At 48.1% G+C, this 24,370-nt stretch overlaps 9 protein-coding genes across 9 annotated transcripts; 4 read left to right on the forward strand and 5 right to left on the reverse strand.

The window, feature by feature from the left end:
- Positions 1-718: 718 nt before the first annotated feature.
- LOC132707210 (replication protein A 70 kDa DNA-binding subunit) lies at positions 719-3,718 on the reverse strand. The gene is made up of 7 exons (XM_060678958.1): positions 3,582-3,718; positions 3,266-3,525; positions 2,542-3,188; positions 1,785-1,897; positions 1,255-1,731; positions 1,009-1,203; positions 719-948 (listed from the first exon to the last, which is right to left on the reverse strand). The coding sequence occupies exons 1-7, from the start codon at positions 3,615-3,617 to the stop codon at positions 838-840; spliced, it is 1,839 nt and encodes a 612-aa protein (XP_060534941.1). The 5' UTR covers positions 3,618-3,718; the 3' UTR covers positions 719-837.
- Positions 3,719-4,094: 376 nt separating this feature from the next.
- Positions 4,095-5,518, reverse strand: LOC132707397 (ADP-ribosylation factor-like protein 13B). Its single transcript, XM_060679242.1, has one exon. It carries the CDS (start codon positions 5,426-5,428, stop codon positions 4,181-4,183), a length of 1,248 nt encoding a protein of 415 aa, XP_060535225.1. The 5' UTR covers positions 5,429-5,518; the 3' UTR covers positions 4,095-4,180.
- Positions 5,519-6,372: 854 nt separating this feature from the next.
- LOC132707280 (probable malonyl-CoA-acyl carrier protein transacylase, mitochondrial) lies at positions 6,373-7,863 on the reverse strand. Its single transcript, XM_060679071.1, has 3 exons — positions 7,138-7,863; positions 6,639-7,084; positions 6,373-6,583 (listed from the first exon to the last, which is right to left on the reverse strand). The coding sequence occupies exons 1-3, from the start codon at positions 7,739-7,741 to the stop codon at positions 6,416-6,418; spliced, it is 1,218 nt and encodes a 405-aa protein (XP_060535054.1). The 5' UTR covers positions 7,742-7,863; the 3' UTR covers positions 6,373-6,415.
- Positions 7,864-7,951: 88 nt separating this feature from the next.
- Positions 7,952-9,090, forward strand: LOC132707282 (NADH dehydrogenase [ubiquinone] flavoprotein 2, mitochondrial). Its single transcript, XM_060679073.1, has 5 exons — positions 7,952-8,110; positions 8,180-8,308; positions 8,360-8,755; positions 8,807-8,883; positions 8,937-9,090. Exons 1-5 carry the CDS (start codon positions 8,075-8,077, stop codon positions 9,028-9,030), a joined length of 732 nt encoding a protein of 243 aa, XP_060535056.1. The 5' UTR covers positions 7,952-8,074; the 3' UTR covers positions 9,031-9,090.
- A 356-nt stretch (positions 9,091-9,446) lies between these two features.
- LOC132707279 (adenylyl cyclase-associated protein 2-like) lies at positions 9,447-11,190 on the reverse strand. The gene has a single exon (XM_060679070.1). It carries the CDS (start codon positions 11,025-11,027, stop codon positions 9,777-9,779), a length of 1,251 nt encoding a protein of 416 aa, XP_060535053.1. The 5' UTR covers positions 11,028-11,190; the 3' UTR covers positions 9,447-9,776.
- Positions 11,191-11,454: 264 nt separating this feature from the next.
- On the forward strand, positions 11,455-13,528 carry LOC132707278 (lipid scramblase CLPTM1L). The gene is made up of 5 exons (XM_060679069.1): positions 11,455-11,905; positions 11,955-12,561; positions 12,615-12,803; positions 12,903-13,105; positions 13,158-13,528. Exons 1-5 carry the CDS (start codon positions 11,658-11,660, stop codon positions 13,489-13,491), a joined length of 1,581 nt encoding a protein of 526 aa, XP_060535052.1. The 5' UTR covers positions 11,455-11,657; the 3' UTR covers positions 13,492-13,528.
- A 1,547-nt stretch (positions 13,529-15,075) lies between these two features.
- LOC132707886 (zinc finger protein 675-like) lies at positions 15,076-17,315 on the forward strand. The gene is made up of 3 exons (XM_060679891.1): positions 15,076-15,988; positions 16,053-16,316; positions 16,623-17,315. The coding sequence occupies exons 1-3, from the start codon at positions 15,340-15,342 to the stop codon at positions 17,102-17,104; spliced, it is 1,395 nt and encodes a 464-aa protein (XP_060535874.1). The 5' UTR covers positions 15,076-15,339; the 3' UTR covers positions 17,105-17,315.
- A 26-nt stretch (positions 17,316-17,341) lies between these two features.
- Positions 17,342-21,766, reverse strand: LOC132707885 (transmembrane 9 superfamily member 3). Its single transcript, XM_060679890.1, has 8 exons — positions 21,626-21,766; positions 20,657-21,208; positions 20,466-20,597; positions 20,252-20,418; positions 18,806-19,031; positions 18,418-18,626; positions 18,128-18,358; positions 17,342-17,664 (listed from the first exon to the last, which is right to left on the reverse strand). Exons 1-8 carry the CDS (start codon positions 21,695-21,697, stop codon positions 17,520-17,522), a joined length of 1,734 nt encoding a protein of 577 aa, XP_060535873.1. The 5' UTR covers positions 21,698-21,766; the 3' UTR covers positions 17,342-17,519.
- A 133-nt stretch (positions 21,767-21,899) lies between these two features.
- Positions 21,900-24,312, forward strand: LOC132707888 (retinol dehydrogenase 11-like). The gene is made up of 2 exons (XM_060679894.1): positions 21,900-22,364; positions 22,415-24,312. The coding sequence occupies exons 1-2, from the start codon at positions 21,900-21,902 to the stop codon at positions 23,111-23,113; spliced, it is 1,164 nt and encodes a 387-aa protein (XP_060535877.1). The 3' UTR covers positions 23,114-24,312.
- The last annotated feature ends 58 nt before the right edge of the window (positions 24,313-24,370 follow it).

The following is a 24,370-nucleotide window of genomic DNA, read 5'->3' on the forward strand; positions in this document are numbered from 1 at the left end:
GTCACGCGCGATTCGGTCGCCAGAGCGATACGATTGAGCGACACCTACCTAAGCTTTATCCTTGGTATTTGACGTTAAACACTATATTCCTGGACATTTCATATAAATTGAGCCCAGGTTTAAGTTAAAATTTCGTAATCTAACCAAAGCCTTCGAGTAAAAAGTATTAAACAACCGGGTTGCGTTCTTTCTCTTTTTTTATTGTCCCACCAAGTAATAACGTCACTTACAATTCGGTCCCGTGAGATCAGCTTATCCTTGTATTTTTAAACGCTTAGGCGAAACCGACCAAAGCCTTAACGTTCGTATTTGAGGTTGGGTGCTGAGTTACTGGTCGAGATTTATTGTTTCGCTTTTCAACTATATAAAATGTTCGATTTCGGCGACGCCGTGGCTTTAATTATAATCCTCGCGACCGCCGTCGTCGGGGTGTTGGCGTGCCTCGGCGCCTACGCCCGCAAAAAAACGTGCGAGACAATTTGAGTTCGTCGACGGCGGCAGGCAAGTAGAAACTTGAAGCTCGATTTTCGTCACGCAATTTATCGCGGCCGGTCAAATTGGAACTCGTTCTAATTTCGACAAGGCGCAGCCACTTGCTTGCTTTGATACTAGTGTCTTTGTTGCCATAAATGGAGCCATTTTTCAGTTATCACTTTGATTTGAATAATCTCGACACTTAAATAAGTCGTTTCGTTTTTAGATTAGGCAACGCCTGGACCTTTGCTTGGGATAGCTTAAGTATATATATATATTTCGTGTAAATAAAAGACTGTTCTTGTAAGAAACTGTTTGCCAAATATATTAAACTGAAGGAAAAAGAAATAACAGGGAAAGACTTTAATCATTAATATTGGCAAGCTGCTTGATACTGCTGATAAGGTAAGCGTTGTACTCCTCGTAGTTGATGGGATCGGCCTTCACAACCACCGTCTTGAGCCGAGCCTCGTCCTAGAAAACAAATAAACAAATATCGGCGCCCCGAAAACTTTGCCCCGTTCGAGTACTTACGTTAAACATCTCGACCTTGGCGCGGCACTTCAATATAAACTCTTTAAAGTGCGCCTGGTTCATTAACTCGCGCACCTCGCTCGGCCCCGCCTCTAAAATCTCACCGACGTCGCGCGCGCTCTTGCCTATTATCTTCTCTGCTTCGTCGTTGAACATGCTGACCCATTGGTTGCCGCTCCAGTCGCCCACGTTCATCTAGGGAACCAGTTCACCCACAAAACACCAAATAAACGAGTCCCTACTCACGCTGCCCATCAGCCTCCACTTGAATTCCGGGTACTCCTTGTTGCACTTCTCGCATCTGTAGTACCCGTTGTTCATGTCGTTGACTTTCTTGTTACAATCCGACTGGGGGCAAGCTTTGTACGCGCAATTCTCTGATCTGAGCAGCAGCACGGTGCCCTTCACTTGGTAGTAGTCGCCCCGGTCGTTCTGCCCGAGCTGCTGATCGATCACCTGCTTGAAACTCATCCACGGGGTCTGAAAGTTGCCCGTCGTCGAGCTGATGTTGGTCGGCTCCATGAGACGACCCTCCGACTCGAACCACCCTTTGAGACGGTAGCATTCCTTCAGATCGGGATTGATCCTTAACTGACTACCGATGCCGACCGAGAGATTCTTGCCGCCCCCGAATTCGGTCACCTTCGCCCCTTTGATGACGACCACGGGGTTGGAGGAGACGTCGAAGGTGTCCGCCTCGGCGCCCCACAGCGTGAGCGACACCTGAAACGGAGGGGGCGGGTCACGCGGGCGCGACCTCGGTGGGCGGGGCTTACCGAGCTGTTGGTCTCGTCGACGAGCGTGACCTCCCTCTTGCGCAGCTCGCGACCCGTGCTCTTCGCCTGGAACGTCTGCAGGTCGGACGCCGACTTGGCAACGCCGATCACGTCTGCAACGCGTCCGAGACGCATTTAGGGAAAAGTCGGACAATTCGGCAACGCCGCACTCACATTCGAAACCCGTGAAATCATAGTTTTTAGATTTTGAAATAGAGAACCATAAAAACCGGACCAATTTTTATAAACGGTTTTGTAGGTCGCGTCACGGGCCACAATTTTTAGTTTTACGGTTTCCATTTCATTTCATTGATAGCGGATGCGGTGACGTCATTCACGGTACCTTCAGAAAAAGGTACCCAATATGGAAAAAAAATTTTAGATTTGAGGAAGGAAAAGTTTTTCATTTTACGGTTTTCGAGGACCGAGAATCTCGAAGTCGACATTATTTTATGAAAATATCGAAAAAATGTAATTTTTACCGATATTTCGCGCTCTGGAATGGCAATAACCAAATGTTATTAATTGATGTCAAAGACCAACTTGAAAAAGGGTTGATGAATGAAAAATGTGCTTCGTAAAACTCGTATTATAAAATGGACCTTACATGCTAAATTAGAACAAAAAACGTTAAATGATAAAGACACGCTGTTGTCGAAACAGTTGTATAATTTCGTGAAAATCTGAACTTTTAGTTCTTATTTATTGCTTTACAAGGGTCCTATTTTGCGAAACTGAAAGAAAAAGGGGCACATACCCACGTGGGAGTTGACCTCGATCTGGGAGATGCGTGCGATGGGGGTGAAATTGTACTGGGTATGGGGGATATTGTCGACGTCTTCTTCGACGCACTCCTCCACGATCGTGTCGGGCACCGCGGTCATCTCGTAGTCGTTCTTCAGACTGTTGAACTGCTTGTTCGCAGTCTTCAGCTGGCACTTGGATATGTAATACACCTTGTCGACCTGGAGCTGATCGTAGAACTTATCCGCCAAGTCGCGGAAGAACGTGAGTCGGATCTCTCCGCTCTCGTCGACGAGGTCGACGTTGAACAGTTTGCCGTCGCCTTTCGAGTTGCTCCACGTACGTATCGAAGACTTGTTCGACACCCTCACCTTGATCACCCACCGGTTGTGGTAGGGGCTCAAACTGGCGATCGGATGAGTAATCTGGCCGGATCCCCCGAGGCTGACGTTGGAATCGGAGACGGCGCCGGCCCCGGAACCGTTCATTAAACGAGGCACCTTCGACGGCGGATCTCTCTGAGGAGAATCATCGCTCGAAACGTTGCCTCGCTTAACGGACGCAACCGCGGCCTCCGAATACGGCACCGGGTTGCCGATTTTGTCGCCCACCGCGTCCCCGTCCCTCAGCAGCTCCATGTCGAGCACCAGCAGTACCCGGCTGATCCATTATTCACATTTTAATTGGTAAAAATACGCGAGGCTTTTTAAATACGGAACTGAAACGCTAACGAATACCTGTCGCTTTTGGAGCCCGTGTTGTTGATGACGCTCGTGATGTACCGCGTGATTTTGATGACGGAGAAGCGTTTCAGGCCGTTCGGGGCTCCTTTGTCGTGGACCGCGGCCGCCATCATAGCGAACGATATCGTGTACAGGCCGTCGGAGAGGAAGCAACGGTAGCGGTCCTTCTCCGGCTGGTTCGAATTCGCGTTCATCTTTTTGAGCGTCAACACCTGGACTACCGGATTGGCGAATTCGCCCCCGTTCATGATGACCTGGAAGCGGTACAGAGGTGTTCGGCCGGGTGGAGCGGCCTTCGTGCGGCCCTTACCGCGAACGCGCCCTTGGAGAGCTCCGAGTTGGCCATCGCGGTCGCAATTCGTAAATTTTGATCACCGAAACACACTTTCTAGCACAAACAATGCAGCGACATGCAAGTTTTGGCGGGTTCTCGACCGCCGGCTGCCATCTGTCATTGAAGATTTGTGGTCCGTGAAGCACGGACCGAGGATACTCTGCCGGTAAAATCGAAATCGCGCGGTTGCGCTTCCGCCCGATAGATGGCGACGCAGAGCGTACCAGATTTACAAAGTGTGCAGAATTATTTATAGATTATTTAATATAAAAAGTGCAAATTAAATGGAATATTTTTGAAGGAGTTGAAAGCATTTATTTCATTTTTAATCGAAATAAAATCGTTACCAACAGGTAACAAAGAACAAAGAAACTTCCACCGACATGTTTCTGTAGTGTATAATGAATCTACCCCACAGTAGATAGCGTCGTTCTTAAGAACGTTTCAGGGACAACATTTAAACAAGTCGAAAATCGTAAATTACCTCCGTTTATTAAAATAACAATCTTTGGTGCCCTTACAAAAATACAAAAATGACTAGAACGATACGAAAAATAAATGCTTCACGCGGAATGTCAATCTACGTCGACGACGGTAATCGCGTCCATAGCGTGCCTCGGAAACCCGTTGCTTCTGACCGCAGCTCCGTTTTTCGGCTGGGCCAGTCTCTTAACTCGACGAGATGGCGCGAGCTCGAACTTTTCGCCGCGATAATCGCCGCTCGGACCTACTTTATTGTGACTTATAGTGAAAATACTGTCGTCCGCCGACTTGAGGGTCCTCAGAGTCTTCGAAAACTTGCCCCGGCGCTCCCCGGCCGAGCTCGGATGTTTCGGGGCGTACAAAACGATCGGGGCGGTTTTGTTTATCCTCGAAGAATGGATCGGGCCGCCGTTATTCAGCTGCAACTGGTGGCGCACCAATTGTACGGCGGACTTTGGCCTGCCCGACTCCGAGGACACCGGACCGCTAACATGGCAGACCGAGGGGAACGTGAGCGAGCTGCTAGAGGACGATTTCACGGAAAGTTCGTCTGCGGTATCGACTTTCTTAGCAGCGATCCCGTTTAGACTATTAATATACTCAGAATAAGGCACTATGGCTTCGGGGTCTTTAGCTTCGATCTCCCGCTCGCGCTCCTCTCTCATTTTCTTTATTTTTTCCAACATCGCTTCACGCTCCTTAAGCGTCTGGTCAATCACGTCGATTTGCACTCTCGCGTTTAGTCTTTCATAGTTCCTAATTATGTAACTCATCAACCAATTGTAACCTGACTTGATACCAGGCTCGATTTTGTTGTAAAAAGACTCGTTGGCCGCGCAGCTTTGCACCAATGTGGGGCAGTGGTAAGTGTTAGCCAAAGCCTCGACTTCCAAATATTCGATGACGTCTATTTCGTCCAGAGCCCCGTCCCGATCCTGTTTATTGGCTAGGATTAATAAAGGCTTGCCCATGATCTTATCGCTGCCCAGTATATCTTCCAACACGTCCCTCGCCTCTTTAAAACGGTCCACGTCGGTCGAATCTATCACGAAAATTACGCCGTGCACGTCGGCGAAATACCGGTGCCATATGCCCCTAATGTTGGCGCCGCCACCCAGATCGTACACTCTGACGTCGCAGGACGTGTACTTGAGCGGGATCACCGAAAAACCGACCGTAGGCATCGTCGGGTCGGGCTTCTCGCCGGCCAGGCCCTTGGCCGCGACCGTCTTTCCAGCGTTGTCGAGCCCGACGAGCAGCAGCGTCACGGTTTTCCTTTTGCCATCCCGCGATCGCTCACGGCAACAGCTGTTTCCCATTTCCGGGGGCGGCCGGATCATTGAGGGGCGTCGGTAAACGGGTCACGCGAGGTCATTGCCGAAGTGTTCTGCATTTTCAACGACGAGACAAATAAAACTAAGGGGATAAGTTCCGCGATTCTTCCTCTCACGATAATTGTGGGAATTTTAACGAAAACTAAAAAGTAGAAGAAATAGCATTGCTGAAAATAGACTGATTAGTCCTACATAATCTGCCTTCGTAAAGATAAGAAGCATGACGAGTCACCACTATTAAATACAATTCCATCATGGGCGTATGATCATGGTGATGTTACCCAACGGTTTGTGAGTGATAAGTAGAAGTATTCTAGGACAAGGTGAATTGCCGGTATAGAGGTCGGATGGGCCCGGATGGTCCCTGGCGGAAGCGGGGGGTGTCGGTTTTTTTTTGGTATCGGTCAAATTTGTTTTTTTGCTAGTTGAGCAAATATTGGTTATATGTCTTCTTTGTACGTGTTGGTCCATGACCAAAAGCGAAGATCCTCGACGGAAGTCGGTAATTGGCGAATGATCCTAGCAGTCGTGCCCAACATTTTTTGTGAAACGCATACTTGAACTTTTGACAAGGTGAATTACTAATAACGTTTATATGCTGCGTACGTCACGGCAAGGTGAACAAGTTGAGGTTCGTTTTCCACTCAACTCACTTAAATGCATCAGCTCCACTTATAAAAAATATCTGCTCCCAAAAAAAAACGATATCGACGCGGCGCGCTGGGACCTATGTCGTCGTGACTTAATGGTGAAAGCAGTGTCGTCCACCGACAAGGGTCTTCGAGGTATTGTATAACATGGCCCGGCGCCTCCGGCATTTTGTACGATCGGGGCGGTTTCTTTAATTCATAAGACGGGCTTGAGACGCGCTTATTGGACTGCAACTGGTGGATTTAGTGAAAGTGAAAGGAAATGGGGAAGAAATGTCTGCCATTTTCAGTGTTGTCCGCGAAGAAAAAACCGAATATATCGAAACTTATATTACGAAAACGCCTACGCCTCAATACCGAAACTTTCCTGCCACGCCTTCACATTGACTTCTTTCAAAGTGGCCCTGAGCGAAGTGCCGGGGCCGCACTCGAACGTCCGCGGGAAATATTCGTCCTGGCCCCGCTCATACACCACGTGCAGCAGCTGCTCCCACTTGACCGGTTTCACGATCTATAATGACCATAGCCATCAAGCAACTCCTACGGTTTTGGGGTTACATTCGTACCTGTCTGGGCAACTGTTTCCGTATATGTTCTGCGTTGTGGTACCGCTTGCCGTCCACATTTGAATAAACGCTTATGATCGGGTCCTGAATGTCCGATTTGTTCAGCGCTTTCCTAAAAGGTTCGACCGCGGGCGCCATGAGGTCGGAATGGAACGCCCCGCTGACCGGTAACCTCTTTACCCGCCTGAGCTTGAACTGTTTGTAATTCATCGCAAGGAATTCGATGGCTGACTCACTGCCCGACACCACCTTGCAATGGGGAAACAAATAGTTTGCGATGCGACATTCGGGTACCTCGTCGCCCTTATCTGAAGCCCACTCCTTAGCTTTAACACAAGCGGCGCCCAGTTTGCTGTCCGGCCCATACCAAACGGTCAGCATACCCCCTTTATTAGCCTCGCAAGCGAGCTGCATTGCTTCCCCTCGGACTCTGACGAGGTGCAGCGCTGAAACACACTCGTTCAAGCGAAGTCTGAGGCGCGAAATCTAGGATCGCTACCCCTTTCAAATCCCAGTGCTCCGGCGAACACCAACGCTGTAATCTCGCCCAAACTGAAGCCCGCGGTCCCCACGCAGTTTACGATCGCGTTCGGTCGTTCCTCTTTTAACCGCTCGATGGCGGCGAGCGAGCACACCATCACCGCCGGCTGACAGTACCGGGTCTCGTCCAATTTATCCTTCGGACCTTCCAGGCAAAGTTTCAACAGATCATACTTCAAAATGTAACTGGCCAACTCAAACAAATCTTTCGCCAAGGGAAACTTTAGGAGATCCTTGGCCATCCCGACGTATTGACTCCCCTGTCCGGGGAACAAGATGATAGAAACGTCCCGCGGGTCTTTTTTGTCGCCATAGAAGAACGCTCCCTGTCTACGGACGCAAGTTCCGTCCCGGTAAGGCAGCGTGGCCCACTGCTGCTCGGGGTGTCGGGTCTTTACGTCGTTGAACGACGCCGACTCGTCTAGCAGCCTTTTTAAAGGCGAGTCGCCGGGACCCGTACCGTCGGTGCCGTAACCACGCGTGGCGCGGTTAATGCTTTTTCTTATCAATCGCTTCAGGACGCTTTTCGGCAACTTCGCCGGCGAGTTCATTAAAGCTAACATCACGAAATATTACGATTTATTCATTTCACGGTTTGGGAACAAATGAAAGGTTAGGTTCAAATTTGTAAAGAAGAACCAGATTGGATTAAATGGAAAAATTTAATATATAGAAAAAACTATGGCATTATTAGCAGAATTTATGCAGTTTTGACGAATAAATGACGCCGTTTATGGAAAGGGTGCGCGGAGCGCGGCTAGTCAGTGTGAACCCATACTTAGCACTCCCACGTCACAGACCGTAGATGCGGTGTGAATCGCGCTTTAATCATTGAAAAACAAACATATAATCCCCCCATTTTAGCGAGTTTCTAAACCCGTATCGGTTTTTCGAGCATGTTGGCGACGCTTAGGAACGTAGGCGCCTGCTTGGTAAATTAGCAACCAGCGAAAGCGGCTGGTAACAAATTACATAACGATAACCTCAAAATATGTTGGCAGAGGAATTCTTTGGCCGCCCGGGGCCTGCAGACATCCGCCGCGCTCCAACACGACACGCTCTTCGTGCACCGAGACTCGCCCGAGGACAATCCGGACATCCCGTTCGAATTCACCCCCGAAAATGAAAAAGTACGTACGGTTTTTAGATCGGGGCGAAGCTCGACGAGTTGCTGGTTTTAGAGAGCCAAAGCGATCCTGGAGATATACCCGGAGGGTCACAAACGAGCAGCGATGATACCGCTGTTGGATTTAGCTCAGAGGCAGCACGGCTGGCTTCCGATATCGGCCATGCATCGGGTGGCGGAGATTCTTAATTTGCCCAAGATGCGCGTCTACGAGGTCGCGACGTTTTATACGATGTTCATGAGGAAACCGACGGGCAAGTACCATTTGCAGGTTTGCACCACGACCCCGTGCTGGTTACGGGGCTCCGACGAAATCTTAAACGTCATTAAAAGAAAGCTCGGCATCGAAGTAGGCCAGTCGACGCTGGATATGAAGTTCACGTTGTCGGAAGTGGAGTGCCTCGGCGCGTGCGTTAACGCCCCCATGGTGCAAGTGAATGATGACTATTACGTAAGACGTACTGAGTTTAGCTAGTATGTGGGTGCGACGGTTTTATTTCAGGAGGATTTGACGGAAAAAGACACGGAAGAAATTCTGGAAGACCTTAAGGCCGGCAGGAAGCCCAAACCGGGACCCAGGTGAGTCGATTTTTTCGGCGTTGCCTTTGAATTCAATCCGGTCTTTGTTTTAGAAGCGGCAGATTCGCGGCGGAGCCCCTCGGCGAGCCAACATCTCTCGTGGGCGAACCAACGCCAGCCGGCTTCGGGGTTAGGTCCGATTTATAAATGCTGTCGAGTTAGAAGAGTCTGTTTAATCACTAATATAATTTAAATAAAGTTTTAAAACCGTGGCTTTTTATTTTAAACCATATAGCCGTTATATAAAACAGTTTTTGAAGCTACGAAAGAAAAAAAAATGTGGACCTTTAATGTGCGCATGCGCGACCATTTGACATGCCGTTTTCAGCCAATAAGACCTCTCCAAATTTACGCAGTGTAAAAAATATAATCCCCGCGGCGCATCAATTTTTACCACTCTTTTATCCATGTTTCAAACGGTCTAAGGCGGCCAGGCGCTGCTGACATTGTCGCAGACCAAACACGTTCTATAACAGGTAAGTGTCGGAATACCTTGACGTCATTGGCTGTTGCACCTGCGACGGGCATCGGATATTATCGGTGTTGGAAATTAAAAAACTGGATCACGCGGGGGTGTTTTATTTAAAAGCGATGACAGAGTATAGCGTTACGGATACAAAACCTTATTAAAAATGCAAAATCGGAGACTTACGACCTACATAACCGACGTTAAAGTACATCAAAGCCGGGACGACGTCTAGGATGAATACATGACCATGCGGTTCCACAACCCAATGAGAACGATTACGTAATATTTATGTAAATGCACGTGACTAATACTATGACAATACCTTCCCTATGATAATATTGCGAATTTACAGAGGACCTCGCGCGGTTATATTGGCTAAATTATTTAATGGAATAGTGGGAAAATGGCCCACCCCCCGCCTCGTCTAACCCTTGTTCTCGACGATTTCCGTCTGCAGCGTCTTGCCGGCAGTGATGGTGGTCCTGAACTGTTCCGGCACCGCGTGCTCCGTATAATCTCCGTCCTTTTTCGGCACTAAAACGTTCATCTCCGAAGACTTGGAACTTACTATCACCACGTCCAAAGAGTCGTCGCTCAGGTATACCTGACACCCGTCCGTTTTATCAATGGAAATGGTCGGTACTTTGCCCAACACCTGCATCTCGACCGACTGGCAATTGATAAACTCCATCGAGGACACGAGACTGTCGAACACGACCGAAGTTTTCTTGCACGAATCCATCGTGATCGAGTTGATCTTGCCTTTGACCTGAACAGTCGTGTTTTGACACCTGTAGAGGTAGACGACGTTATTCATCTCGGCGTTATCGACCACCAAGTCCCTTCTGTCTTTCTGGTACTCTATGAGCCACTTTTTACCGTCCCTGATGAAAGACGGGGGCCTGACTTCGGACGCGGCTTCCGCGGGCCGATTGAAGGGCACGCTTCTCGCCACCGGCTTGAAAGGGGCGGGGCCCTGACGCAAAGCCGTATTTTTGTGCGTCTGCATCTCGGACGTCACCTTTTTCAAACCTTTGGTTATGTCGGAGCCCTTATTAATCTCGGCAAACAACGCGGACCTGTCTTGGCCAGCGTCCCCCGAGGCCTCGAGGTCGACGGGCGGCGGCGGCGGACACGCCGGAGGCGGCGGGGGTACTTTCGGCGCCCCTTTTCCCGCCCACACCAGTCCCGTCGTGTGGTGCCTCTTAACGAATGACTGCAGGTCCGTGATCGTCTGCACCCAAGCCTTGACCCATTCGACGTGCCTCTTGTCCTTTTCCTTCCAGTCTTTCAGCACCCGGTTCGTGTAAAACTGACCGGCGTCGTTCATCTCTTTGATGTAGGGCGCGGGGGCGGGGCTGACGGCGACCCACCCCAGCGCCGCGATGCTCTCACTAACGGCCGAAAGGTGATTGAAATGCGGCGCCGACCGCCTCTTCTCCCTGTATGTTTGTATGGCGGCGATCTTTTCGCTGGTTGGCTTCAGCAGGCCCGCAACGTCACTTTCGGTGGGTTGGGCCGATTCGCCGGCTAACTGGATGAAACGCTGCTGAGCTTTGAATGCGTCCTCGACCAGCCGGGCTTGTTCGGCCACGTCGCCGCCGATTTGCCTCGATATCTGGAGGAATTCGGCCAACGGGCCGTCGACGACCTCCGCGTAACCCGAAACGCTCATTTTCGCACAAATGGCGGAATTTTATCTCGCGTCCACTTACGATGACTCACCCGCGCGGCACCTCTGCGATGAGTAACGAAAAGTAACTGGTTTTGTCTATATAAGATGAGCAATTTTCGTATAAATAAGGATGAGGTTAACCCTACCCAATAGTCGACGCTTTCGACCCGTCGCACTGATTGGTCATAGATAAATGACGTCGGGTTTTGACCGTCGCGTCTTGTCAAAAGGTACGCCTTTACGACGTAACGCTAATAAGGTCTACAATTAATATAGAGTGTGTATTATGAGTATTATGACTGATAATATCCCAGTTCCATCCACGATTGCGATTCATAAAAAGCAGAACCCAAGTTACACAGACGTAAATTTTGACAGCAACGTGTGGTTTCCAAATTTTTGCGAACTGTGCTTTCGTTTAAAATTTATTGTCTTCTATATATTCGCTTAATTTTGGTTTTGACGGGCCTCCCAAAGTCAGCGATAACCGATTAATGATATCGCGTCGGGAGATAAGTATCCATCAACATACCGTTGAAAAGCTCGTGGTCGATTGGGAACCGCCTCGGTGACATTTGAACTACCGACCGATCGACGTGTAAACGTAAAGGTTAAGGTTAAAACCGAAAGATGCCCAAATTTTCTCTAAGTTTGGTGCTCACGGTCCTGTTTTTCTTGTTCGTGGCGCGTTCGATTTACAGCCTGTACAGCGTTTTCGATTCCCCGCGATGTAAGGCGGGTGATGTCTGTTACCATTCTTATTTAAATGGGAACCCGCAACTCGATCTGCTCGTCTACCTCTCCGATAACTCGAAATCGGGTGATTTCGAATTGATTTTGCACGTGGGCGGCTTCGATTACCGGGAGCCCTACGAGAAGTGAGCGGGCCGAGTGGAATTTGGCGCATTTACCGGCGTTTTCTTTCAGGGAAATCACGATCGACGTGCCTCCGTCCGCTAGGAACAACGGGACTCTGTTTATACATACCCTATTTGTTCCTAGTAAAGCCGAGACGGTGCACTCGCCGAAACGGCTGCCGCGTTCCGACGAGGCCGCCTACGTAAAGGGCAAGCTCACGAAATATGCGGTGCCCCAGAGTGAGACTTTCAATCTGCTCAAGCAGACCCAAACCGAGCACAAATTCAAGCCGGTCGCTCACCTGCGCAGCAGATACGCGGTGCTCATGTGCACCGAAGAATTGCACATTCCGAGACAAGACATTCCCATTGAGATAATGCAACACATGCGGGTGACTTCCAATAAAATTTTACTACCCATAGCGGTTCAGGATTTTTTAAACATGCGACTCAGGGATTTGAAGGAAATAAAACCCGACACCAGGACCATGACTTTTGCGTTCGTGTACAACCCCGCGACGTTGGGGAAGATGCGCTTTTTCGCCCAAATGGAGGTGTCCCTGAAGCAGTTTCTGCAGCTCGGCTTCACCGAGAAAGACTTGGACGAGGTCAAGGGCGTGTTTGCGGATACGAATTTGTACTTGCTGTGCGCGACCATGGCCATCGGCAGCATTCACGTAACACGCGCAAACCCTAAAAGTTTCGGCGCTTGAACGGCTGTTCGTTCCAGCTCCTCCTCGATTTCTTGTCCTTCAAAAACGACGTCAGCTTTTGGCGGTCGCAAACCTCCATGGCGGGTCTATCCACCCGCACCGTGCTGTGGCGCGCATTTTCCCAATTCATGGTCTTTCTTTACCTCCTGGACGAGGGCACGTCGCTCCTCGTGCTGATACCGAGCGGAATCGGCACCCTTATAGAAGTAAGTATCGCAAAAGGTTGGGTTATGCGCGCGCCGTCTTCTTCTTACCACAGATAACTGGATAGGGTCGGTCTAGGTTATACGATAAATGTTTTTAAGTTTTGGAAAGTCAATAAAGTGTGCAAAACGAAAATGTCGCTCTCGTGGGCGGGCCTGAGTTTCAAGCAAGACGTTCACGAGTCGGCGGAGGAGGCCGAGACGCGTAAATACGACGAGGAGTGCATGAAATACCTCAGCTATCTCCTCTACCCTCTCTGCATGGGCGCCGCCATCTACTCCCTAATGTATCAACCTCACAAAAGGTAAACGTTCGGGGAGGAAGCGGCGGAAGCGTTGCAACGATTAGTTTTTCAGTTGGTACTCCTGGACGATTAACAGTCTGGTGAACGGGGTGTACGCTTTCGGGTTTCTCTTCATGCTGCCCCAGTTGTTCATCAACTATAGACTAAAGTCGGTCGCTGCGTTGCCGTGGCGAGCGTTCACGTACCGCGCCTTCAACACGTTCATCGACGACATATTCGCGTTCATTATAACCATGCCCACGGCTCACAGGTTGGCCTGTTTCAGGGACGATGTCGTTTTTTTGGTGTACCTTTACCAAAGGTGGTTGTATCCGGTCGATAAGTCGCGCACCGACGACATGACCGGCGAAGTAGTACCCGAAAACGAAAAGAAGAAGAAGAAGTAGTAAGGACGAATTATTTATCTATTTTAATTAAAATCTTGGGTTGATATATATGGCGAGTTTTATTTGCGTTAAAGGAGCAGGCGATGACGTCATGAACGCGATCCGCAATTCTCGTCAACGCGGCGCTGACGTGTGACCGAAGGCATACGCCAAATAATCGAGGAAATTTTCGTTTTAACCGTATTGACTAACCAACACGGCCGCTGATAGATCGGCAATAGGTTAGGACGTGGCAATTTTACTGGAGTATTTACCAAAAATATGTCCAGATCCCAAAGAATATAAGCGTGTGTGTGTTTCCCAATTTAGAAAGAAAACTGCACTGGCCAGTAGGTGAAACGCGCGGAAGGTCGTTCCTGTCTACGAAAATATCATACTATCATACCCACCTGAGGCGTATACATTTTTATCGTAGTAGTGTCACCATAGTATCTAATAAGGGATCTCACCATTTTTTATAATCTACTGCAGTCAAATTCTCATGGTCTTGAGCTGTTATGTAAGATTGGTTCCCCCTCGCAAGACCAGAATAAGCCACTCCTTCCAGGTTGAGTTCCATCGTACTAACTATGGGGGATTCTTTCGGTTTAACCCTCCGTTTGCTTCCGACAGAATCCCTTGCATTGGACCCCAAAAATTTGAAATCGGTCTCCACTGTGTAGATTTAGTGTTTTTAGTATTCAGTGCATGTTTTAAAGTTATAATCGTCGTCGGGCCCGTTGTTTTTTCCCGTTCACGCCGGTATAGAGGTCAGATGAACCCGTTTGTGCCGCGGGGTTAGCGGGGGAAGCCGAAAGTGAAAATCCTCTCGACGGAAGTCGGCAATAGGCAAATGATCCTAGCAGTCTTGCACAACTGAAATTGTGAAACGTATAATTGAAGTTGATTGAACTATGGGCAGAGTTCTTTTCTTACTAAATCAGCCGCTTTTCGGACCAACTTGACTGCTTCCAGAGTGGAAAAATTATTAAGAAAGAACTAAAAGACAGTCAGTGAAAGTATTTCCGTTGTTGTCTCGCTTCTGAATAGTATTGTACAATAATGTGTTGATGCGATTATATGTGTTCTTAGTGTCGTATCGACTCCTATATTAATATTAATGTACTAGGGTTGGGTCATTATCTATTTCATTTTGTTTTATTATTTTTTTTACTATTTTGTTCATGTGAATCTTATTTTATATTGAGCGGTTGGCCCGTTGATAAATAAATAAATATAGCTGTTATATAAAGGAGTTTTTGAAGCGACGAAGAAAAAAAATATGGACGTGGACCATTTAATCTGCGCATGCCCGGCAATTTGACATATCGTTTTCAACCGATAAGACCTATCGGCGTTCAAGTCACCATGGCTGTCGATAGGCTCCCCAAAGTTGCGCTATTTCATTCTGTTTTATTTTGTTTTGCTTTTTACTGTTTTGTTTATGTGAATCTTATTTTATATTGGGCCGTTGGCCCGTTGAAAAATGAATAATAGTTTTCCGACATTCGGCTCAACACAGGGGCACGCGATGATGTCACGAGTATTAACGTGGCGCGCCATTCTTGTCAACGCGGCGTCACCTGGCGTCGCGCCGACGTACCGCGCGTGGCCCAAGGCATACGCCAAATAATCGAAAAAAATGGCCAACGATCCGGGCGCTCGCTCGAGGGATTGATTTCGCAAATTCGCGTGCAACAAGTGTCCGCCGTCCGATCGACGTACCACGTGAACATTAGTGCCGTCGTCGCGGCCGACATGGCGTAGGCCGACGATCGCCGTTGGTTTTCTGACGGGATTCGCGGATCGTAAACAAAGTGCATGTTTCGTAAATAGGCCTCCGGGTTTGCGTTTCGAGCGTGCGAAACGATGGAGGCCGTGCGCAGATCGAGCAGAAATGCCGGCGGGAAATCCGGCAAGTCCAAATCACCCGGGACGGGAGACGACGACGCCGAGAGGCCGAGGCCCAGGGGCAGGCCTAGGAAGGTTATAAAACAGGAAAGCGCGAAGAAAGCGTCCCGGAAAAGAAAAAGGTTGTCGGAAGGAGAAGTCGACGGCGAGAGTCTCGAGGAGTTACTGGACGAGACGGACCGCCACGCGCAGACCATGGACGCGGTCGAGAGCCAACTCGAGAGCCTGTTCTCGAAGGACGGGAAGAAGAAACGGGGGCGGCCGCTCAAGCAGGTCAAAATTACGGACCTGATGGGCGCGAGGATCAAACGGGAACAATCGCATGATGTCGAGGACGAAGAGGGCGCGGATAACGATGGCCTGGACCCCGACGATGACGAGTCCGACGTGGAGGACCCCCGCATGGAATGGTTGCCCGACGATTACGCGGAATACAAGCAGATTCATTCGTTGAAAAAAGTGCGGCGGGTGTTGTTCAGATGCGAAATGTGCCAGGGGGACTTCCCTTCCGTTCAGTGCCTCAAAAAACACGAAGCCCAGTCGGGGCACGTGTCGGTGAACCAGAAATCGTCGGACTTGTTTCTCGCCCAGGACGCGAACGGCGACGGTACGCAAAAGACAAATTTTTATATTAATGACAATTTTCGCATTAACAGGCAAAATGATTTCAGTGGACGAAGACTCGGACACAGAGAGCAGATCAGAATGGGTGCCCGAGGACTACGCGGAATACAAGCTGAAGCATTCCCTGAAGAGGCAGAAGAAGGCGACAATCTACAAGTGCAAGATCTGCCTACAGATCTTTCCTTCATACTATAAGCTGTGCAAGCACCGCGAGATCCACTCGGAGAAGCCGCAGCCCTACGAGTGCAAGCACTGCGAGGAGAAGTTCGCCGACGTCGACACCCTCACCGCGCACATCCGCATGCATCGGGGTAAGCATTGGCTAGTGTTTCCGCGCCATCAGATGAGCCCCGTCGCAAATAACCGGTAGTTCATTTGTCCCGAAGTTGTAAACGGCCAATATCGGACGATGCAACGTTTAAACTTGGCAAAACTAGAAGTAGTTCATCTGTACCAATCTCGCAACGGCAGACAATCCAAAATTTGGATAGCAGATGGTTGCAAGGACCGCCGAAAATTCTGCAGTTCATTCGTCCCGAACATTTAAACTTGCTAAACGAGTAGTTCATATGTCCTTATACCATGAGACCGTCGCTCTCAACGCGTATATTCCGCAGGAAAACACCCGTATCCGTGTCGCAAGTGCGACCAGGGCTTCAACACGAAGGAGGAGCTGGAAAAGCACCAGCCGATCCACGTGCTGAGGAAGCTGTCGACGCCGGTTAAGCGGTTCCGTTGCGACATATGCTCCAAGGAGTTCAGCAAGCTGTCGGACATGGAGCGGCACACGCGGGTCCACACCGGCGAGAAACCGTGCGAGTGCAACATCTGCCACAAGCGGTTCCAGCAGTCCCACAACCTCAGCAAGCACCTGTTGTCGCACCTCCACGTCAAACCGTACCAGTGCGAGATATGCAACCGCAAATTCGGCAGGAGCGACGTGCTCAACCGTCACCTGCTGATCCACTCGATCGAGAAGCCGTACAAGTGCACCATCTGCCTCAAGGGTTTCATCCGGAGCATCCAGTACGCGCACCACATGACCAAGCTGCACCCCGAAGCGGCGCCGTCCGCCGCAGACGACGCCGACGCCAGCTAAGAACTTTTTACACCCGCCCCGTATATACATGTAGTGGCGGACCGCCTTTGTGTACCTTACTTTTTATCGTCGCCCTTTTTTGTCCGACGCCACTGGCGAGCGAAATAAAACGATCCGCGCGCCATCTTTGTGTTTTTTTTTAATCGTTAAAAACGTAGTAGTTCTTTCGTCCCGATCCTGCAATCGCTTCTGTGCGGGGGCGGAAGAGGTTCGAGGGGAAATAAAACGACGCGCACGCCATCTGTGTGGTTTTATTATTACTAAATTTACACGCTAACACTTAAACACGTCGGGGGCGGGACTATACTGTGGCAGGGGGCGGCGACGCGTCCGCGAAACTTTTGCGGCGTATGTACAGGTGGGCGGGGACGCGAGACCGCCCCCGAAAACTGGGGGGAGTGGGGGTTTTGCGCGTTCAGTCGATCTTGACGGTCGAGTAGATCTTTCGCACGAAGACGCTGGTGCCGACGTAGCCGACGGTGCCGCAGATGATGCCCAGCGTGCCGCTAAACAGCGCCATGTAGCCGAAGTAGAACGTGGTCTGGAACAGGCCGTACATCCTGCGAAACGACATCCGTGGTAGTTTACTTGTACCGGTTATCAAAACCCAAAAGCAAAGAAGGAAAATGAAAAACTACTGCGATTGCAAAAACTACCGAAACATTTTGAGGACCGTTAGAGACGAGGTAGTTCATTTAAGCCGGTCCTGCGGTGACAACGTAATATCCAATTAATTCTCTCTCGCAACTTAAGGGTTATAGACGAAGTAGATCACTGACTGCGAAAAAATCAAAAAACGCGTTAGAGACTTTGAGGACGGATAAACACGATTTAACCAAACGACGAAATTAAAAACGATTTAGTAGTAAAATCGAGATAGTTGAAACGGCAAAAACCAACGGGCACAAATTTACGGCTACGCCGAAAGTGATAAGGGCAATTGTAGTTCATTTGAATCCTGCGACGCGGGTAATACCAAACTGACGGTAGTTCAAACGACTAGATCGTTCTTCTCGCACTTACTTGGTTTTAAAGAAGAAATAGTAGATCGCGTAGACGTAGACGTAGGCCGAGGTGGACGCGGCGGCCAAGAACGACGTCCACTGCCAGCGGTAGTCCTCCGCGTTCAGCAGGAAATATGTGCACACTATGGTGACGCACACGGTCACCACGATCAGGATGACGAACACGAGCAGCATGAAACCGTAGACGTAGTAGATCTTGTACGCCCAGAACGACGTGAAGATGAAGTACCTGCAAACCGTGACCTATCGGTAGAGAAGCGCGCGCTAGGGGGCGTGGCTCGTGCTCACATCTCGATGAAAATGCTCGCGAACGGCAGGACGCCGCCCAGCAGGATGATCACGCCCGGCTCCATGAACCACTTCTTCTCGGGTATGGGCCGCGGTACCGCGTTGATCCTGCACGGGTAGTCCGGTTGTCCTGCGAGGTTCCTGCCGAGCACCGTGCCCACCAGCGTCAACGGCAGGATCACGAAGAAGCACAGGCACACGACGGCGATCTACGCAAACGACAGGGACGGGGATGTATCAGAGCAACGGAGAAAACCTATAGGGAGCGGGGACCACGCCCTAATGGGCGTTTCTAGATGTTTTCTTCGCTCCAATGGGCGTGGCTTTGGTAAAACATCCGAAAAACGGGAGTCTCGGACCGGAATGTTTTAAAAAGAGGTGACCTTACCATGGTCTCGAAGGGTATGGCGCGCGACGCGTGGTAGTACATCGCGATGAAGTTGATGAAGAAGGCGGTACCGCAGACGAGGGCCGGAACCATAAACGCCGACACCACCATCTGGCGGATCCACAGTTTACCGCCCATGCGGGCGTAGAGGGAGCCGCCGAAGTAGCCATTGACCGGCGACGTGACCGCGTAAACGAAAATGGCCGTCGACAGCAGCATGCCCCGCCTTAAAACGCGCGCCGTCGGGTGAGTAGTTCGTTTGTACACCGTGTGCCAAATAAAACAATTCACTTTACAATCTGGAAATCCTGGAAGTTTCGTGGATTCTTCAGAAGATTTAAAATATTATCATTTTGTTGATACAGGGTGTCCCTAAAGTGTCCGCCCCAACATAAACTTTATCTTAAGTGGAACGCCCTGCATATTTCGAAATTTTTAGAATCCTCGGTTAAAATAAAGTTCACTTTCTATTCGAATTTTGCATAGTTTAGGCAGAAATTGACGTTAAATGTGTTTTTTTTTTCATATTTTGATTGCCCCATATAAAATTGTGTCGTAACGCTACTGATCCAAGTATTGCAACGAAAATTTAACCACAGACTAATGAGATGATGCACTAGTAAATCAGTTTGACAGATGCGCCTCCGCTTATACAAGGTGTCCAAACTAAGTAGGGATGTTTTGGCGGATTCAATTAACAAAATCTCAAGATTTTCAAATAGAACACGCTATATTTTTATTCAGATATCAATTCTAGGACAAAAAAATAAGGTAAGTTTGTAATTTATCTTATAAAAGTTTTACTTATATTTTGAGATATTCGAACTTTAAGATAAAGCCGCCCACGTTAGGTCACTTGTTGGGAATATTAGGTGTTTTTTTTAATAGCAGAGACATTATACTACTTCTTTTAAAGATACTTCTTAAATAGAAATATAGAAAAACAACAAAAAACAAACAGAAATGTCAAATTTTGTTTACACCCTAATGGGTCAAAAACAAAAAAAGATTGTGATGTCATGGCCAACTACATTTTTAAATATTATGATATTTCTTTGTTGTTTTGATGGCAGATGAAACGAGCATTTTAAGAGGAACATTTTTAACTGAACTTTATGGATCGAAAAAAACAAACTCTTTTTAGTTCACTTTTTGTTTTATAGATTGATTTATTAAAATTTCTCACCTTGTTTAGTTAACGTATAAACTTTAATTTACTTTTGGTTTTAATTAAATTAATTAAATTCTAAAGATTTAATAACTCTATGAGGGTGCGTAGTTTAGAGTAGATTTTTTCAAAATTTCCATGTAATTCGTATATCTGGATTATAATATTTTAAATATTCATGAGAGCCAAAGAAACTTTTCTACGAATTTTTTTTTATCTCCTATGGGTTTCCAGTGGATCGTTTTATTTGGCACACGGTGTACCTACGGCCTACTTACTCGGTGTAGAGCTCGCCGAGCATCGCGAACACTATGACGCTGAGCACGACGGTGGTGAGCTGATGCCCCGCCCCCACGAGGGCGGAGAACGCGAGCGAGTTGGAGGCGGGACGGAAGACGTCACCGTGGACCTGCTTCCAGCCGTACTCGTCGCCGAGGTCGCGCTCCTGCGTTTTACCCATTATCGACCCCACATAACCTCCAAGCCACTCACCATGTCGTCGATGTCGTCGTCCTTGCTGTAGCGCGCGTAGTCCTTCCGCAGCGTCCTCATCAGGATCATGGACACGAGGCCGACGAGGAATATCACCATCATGAAACTGTTGAAGATGCTGAACCAGTGGATCTGCAATTGAATAGCGGCGGGTGAGAGGAAACGAGAGGTGGGACGTGGACCCGGCTCACCCGGTGCTGGAAAAAGTTATGGTCGAGGTACTTGTCGAAACGATCTTCGAACTTGGTGTCGGTCCGAAGCCAGATAACCTCGTACGTGAAGCTCAGCTTCTCCGTCGGTCTGAGCAGCACTTTGTCCTCGGATGTGAGGTTCACATCGATGATCTGCTTGCCGTTGTAGCCGATCTCGAATTTTTTGTGCGTCCAGATGTAGTACGAGCCGTCCTTGACGTCGCCGACCACGCCCCATATCGGTAGGTCATCGATGTACATCTGATACCAGTAGTGGTTCTTCACAGCGTAAACGAATTCCTTGTATTTCTCGTCGTCGAGCTGCACCGCGCAGTACTCGCTCTTCGCCATGTTGTTTTTGAATTCGATCTCGATGCCGCTTATCTCGAGCTCCACCCCCTGGAGCGCGTCGCTGAGCGTCTCGTGGTAGTGGCTTATCGTTTCCTTCGAGCCGACGCAGAACGGCAGCGAGAAGTACCCGTAAGTTTCCTGCCGGTTGTGGTACGGCCCGACCGTGTTCATCCACAGTACCACCTCTTCGTTGTCTTCGTACTATACATAGCGAGATACGACGTCAATGATTTTGACGTTTTTCGAATTGCCAGAAACTCCCTCCGTACTCTTACCGTTGATATCAAATATAGGATCAAATCGGGCGCTTATCTTTCAAATTAAGCCTTCGTTTACAAAAGACACGGATTACACACTTAAGGGGAAAGCGTGCTCTTAATTGCAAAGACCTCGAGGGGCGTCCACTTAAATTTAGTTTGTCGTTTAGATTTTTTAAGCAATTTAATGTAAAATACTCGGCTGAGAATTAAAAAAACCATGCAAGTGAATACCACACCATTATACATTACAAATTCTCCGACTTCTTAGAAGTCGATAAAAGTACGGTTAAGTGTTTAAAATTCGCCCTTTCCGATGGCCAAATTGCGGCCAAGGGAGGGCTAAAGATGATATACTCACTATGTGGTTGTGCTCGTCGGTAGACGCCCGACCCAGCAGCAAACTCACCACGAGAACGTGAAACTTGAGCATGTCGCTTTATTTATTGGATACTAAAGTCTAAAGTGGAACACTCGGTAATCGTGCCTCACGCGTCGGAAACGATACAAAAACAAAAATCGTACATTTTCTACACGTAGACAAACGCACTCCACTCGGCGAACTGTCAACGTCGAACGTAATCACAGAATGTAATTAATCGTGGACATTTGAAAAATGCAGCGGCACTGGATTTATGATCGATATATTTCTATTAAAAGCAAAACGTCGAAGCCGTTCAGAATTTATTAACAAGACTCGTTTAGCACTTTCGGTAATGGACAAAGTACGCTTCTTCTTCTTTTCACATGACGGGGCGCTAACCTCGGTAATCTGTTACCGGAGATTCAATCGAATCTTAACCTCAAAATACGAATTTTCAACGATGACGCACGCTTTTCCGTTCTACGCGATCCCCGCGGTCCTTTTTCTGATCCTGCTGCGAAAATACCGCGAAAGTAAGTGGGGCAGATGCACCAACCGCGTAAAACTCGACGGGAAGGTGGCCCTCGTAACCGGTGCCAATTCGGGTATCGGATTCGAGGTCGCCAAGGAGTTGGCGAGACGCGACGCGCAGGTTATTCTGGCGTGCAGGACGTTGGATAACGCGCGACGCGCGTCCGATAAAATTAAAAGGCAGTTAGATAACGCGCCAGGTTTGGTTAGTTCGCCGATAGGTCGCAATTCGAAACACGTAGCCGGTAATTTTAGATTCCCATGGCCGTGAACCTGTCGTCGTTGAAATCGGTCAAGGATTTCGCGGCGGAAGTGAAACGGGACTTCTCCAAGCTGGATTTGCTCGTCAACAACGCGGGAGTCGCCTACCCGAAAGGTCACAAGCTCGAGACCTCTGACGGGTTCGAGGTACACTTTGGCGTGAACCACTTGGGTCACTTCTTCCTCACCAACCTCTTAGAACCTCTACTAGCAAACGCCAAAGGTCGGGTGGTGGTCGTGGCCTCATCGCTACACGAAAAGGGCAGGCTGAATTTGCACGATCTCAATGGCTCGGAAGCACCGCCTAAGGAAAACCTGTACGCAAACTCCAAGCTTGCGAACGTCTACTTCGCTCAAGAGCTAGCTAGGCGGACCAAAGAAAAAGGCGTCAAAGTTTACGCGGTTTGTCCCGGTTGGGTATACAGCGCCCTCTTCAGGCACTTCCGGTGGTACTTTTACGTCATGGTCGCGCCCGTCGCCTTCTTTTTCATGCGCAACTGCAAGCAGGGCTCCGAAACGGTCGTGTATTGCGCGACCGAGCCCAAATTGGATGCGGAGACCGGCTTATTGTACAGAGACTGCGCGCATTACAACAGCAAAACCATTTTTTACGACAAGGTCGCCAAAGAACTGTGGCAGAGGTCGCAGGATATGATCGACGGCGTCATGTCGGACAATAACCACGTGCAATAATAAAAGGTGTAGGTTACGCTTTCTGGCAATGACAGGCGGTGACGTATTTAATTTTAATTCCTAACCGAAATTGTTTTTTTAAATTTTAAAAACGTTTTAAATTCAAAGCATTCAATACATTCAGTAACAATTTAATGTTTTTAAGGATAAATTGAAATCTAAATTACACAGGATTTAGATTTTGTACTTTTTCTAAGGAAAACACTATAGAGTTGGCAACACACCCCTCGTTTCTCAATTTCTTTCAGCAAAAGAACAGCCTACACGTAGGAAAAAAAAGGAAACTGTGAAAAAATGCCAAAAATAAAAAAAAATTCGGTGAAACCCTTTTTTTTCTATTTTTATCAAAGAGGAGTAAAAAGTAGCATCCAGCAGCAGTAATAGCAGTTTTCAGTGGATTTGTACTGAGTAATAGCAAAGAACTTTAAATGAAATCAGGAAAATACATATCTACAGTCCCACGTAAGAATCTTTAGTTCGATTTTCTTTTTTTTTTGTTGGATAGGTCCCTGAAAAGTGCACTAAAATCTTGATTTGCCAATTGTTTCAACTTAAAGTCATGGCCAACTGAGACCATTTAACTGTTAGGAAGAACCCAACTATATAAATTTCAATACAGTTTGTTTGAAATATCTTTTGTACCCGCTTAAGGTTGTACATCGTTGTAAAATCTTTGATACACGTGTTATTTACAAGGTTTGTAATATTTACTTATTTAAAACATTAAAAACTTTCAATTTTAGGTAGTCCTGAATATATCATGTTCAATTTGAAAAAATCGCTAAAAGTACTTCTCGATTTTCCGCGTCAAAAAACTGTGTCATTTACCCATGACTTAGTCGGTGCTATATGAAAAACCCCTTTCATTTCTCTTTAATAAGATCTATTCAGCAAAAAAGAATTATCAAAATTGAGTTATAAACATTCTACAGGAGTGATGCTTAAGTGAACTCAGTGGAAATTAGTATAATTAGGTTTTATGTTAGTCTTGAATAAGAATTCGTTGACCCTTTATTCTTAAAGAAAACCCTATCCACCCTTCTCAAAAATTGGTCGCAGTTGGCCATGACTTTAGGTCGATTTTTCAGAGATCTATCCAACAAAAAAAAATTATCATTAATAACGCAGAGAAAACGAATACCAGGGCACACTTAATTTTTTGATTTCCGATTGGTGCAATATTGTTAACGTCTCGGCTTGCGTCAGCGAACCCGTTCAGATCTCTGTCCGTCCGCGGCGTGACGTAAACCGTCTTGA

Source organism: Cylas formicarius, unplaced genomic scaffold, assembly GCF_029955315.1.
Source record: "Cylas formicarius isolate icCylForm1 unplaced genomic scaffold, icCylForm1.1 PGA_scaffold_9__14_contigs__length_23061073, whole genome shotgun sequence".
In the NCBI taxonomy this organism is placed as follows: Eukaryota; Metazoa; Arthropoda; class Insecta; order Coleoptera; family Brentidae; genus Cylas; species Cylas formicarius.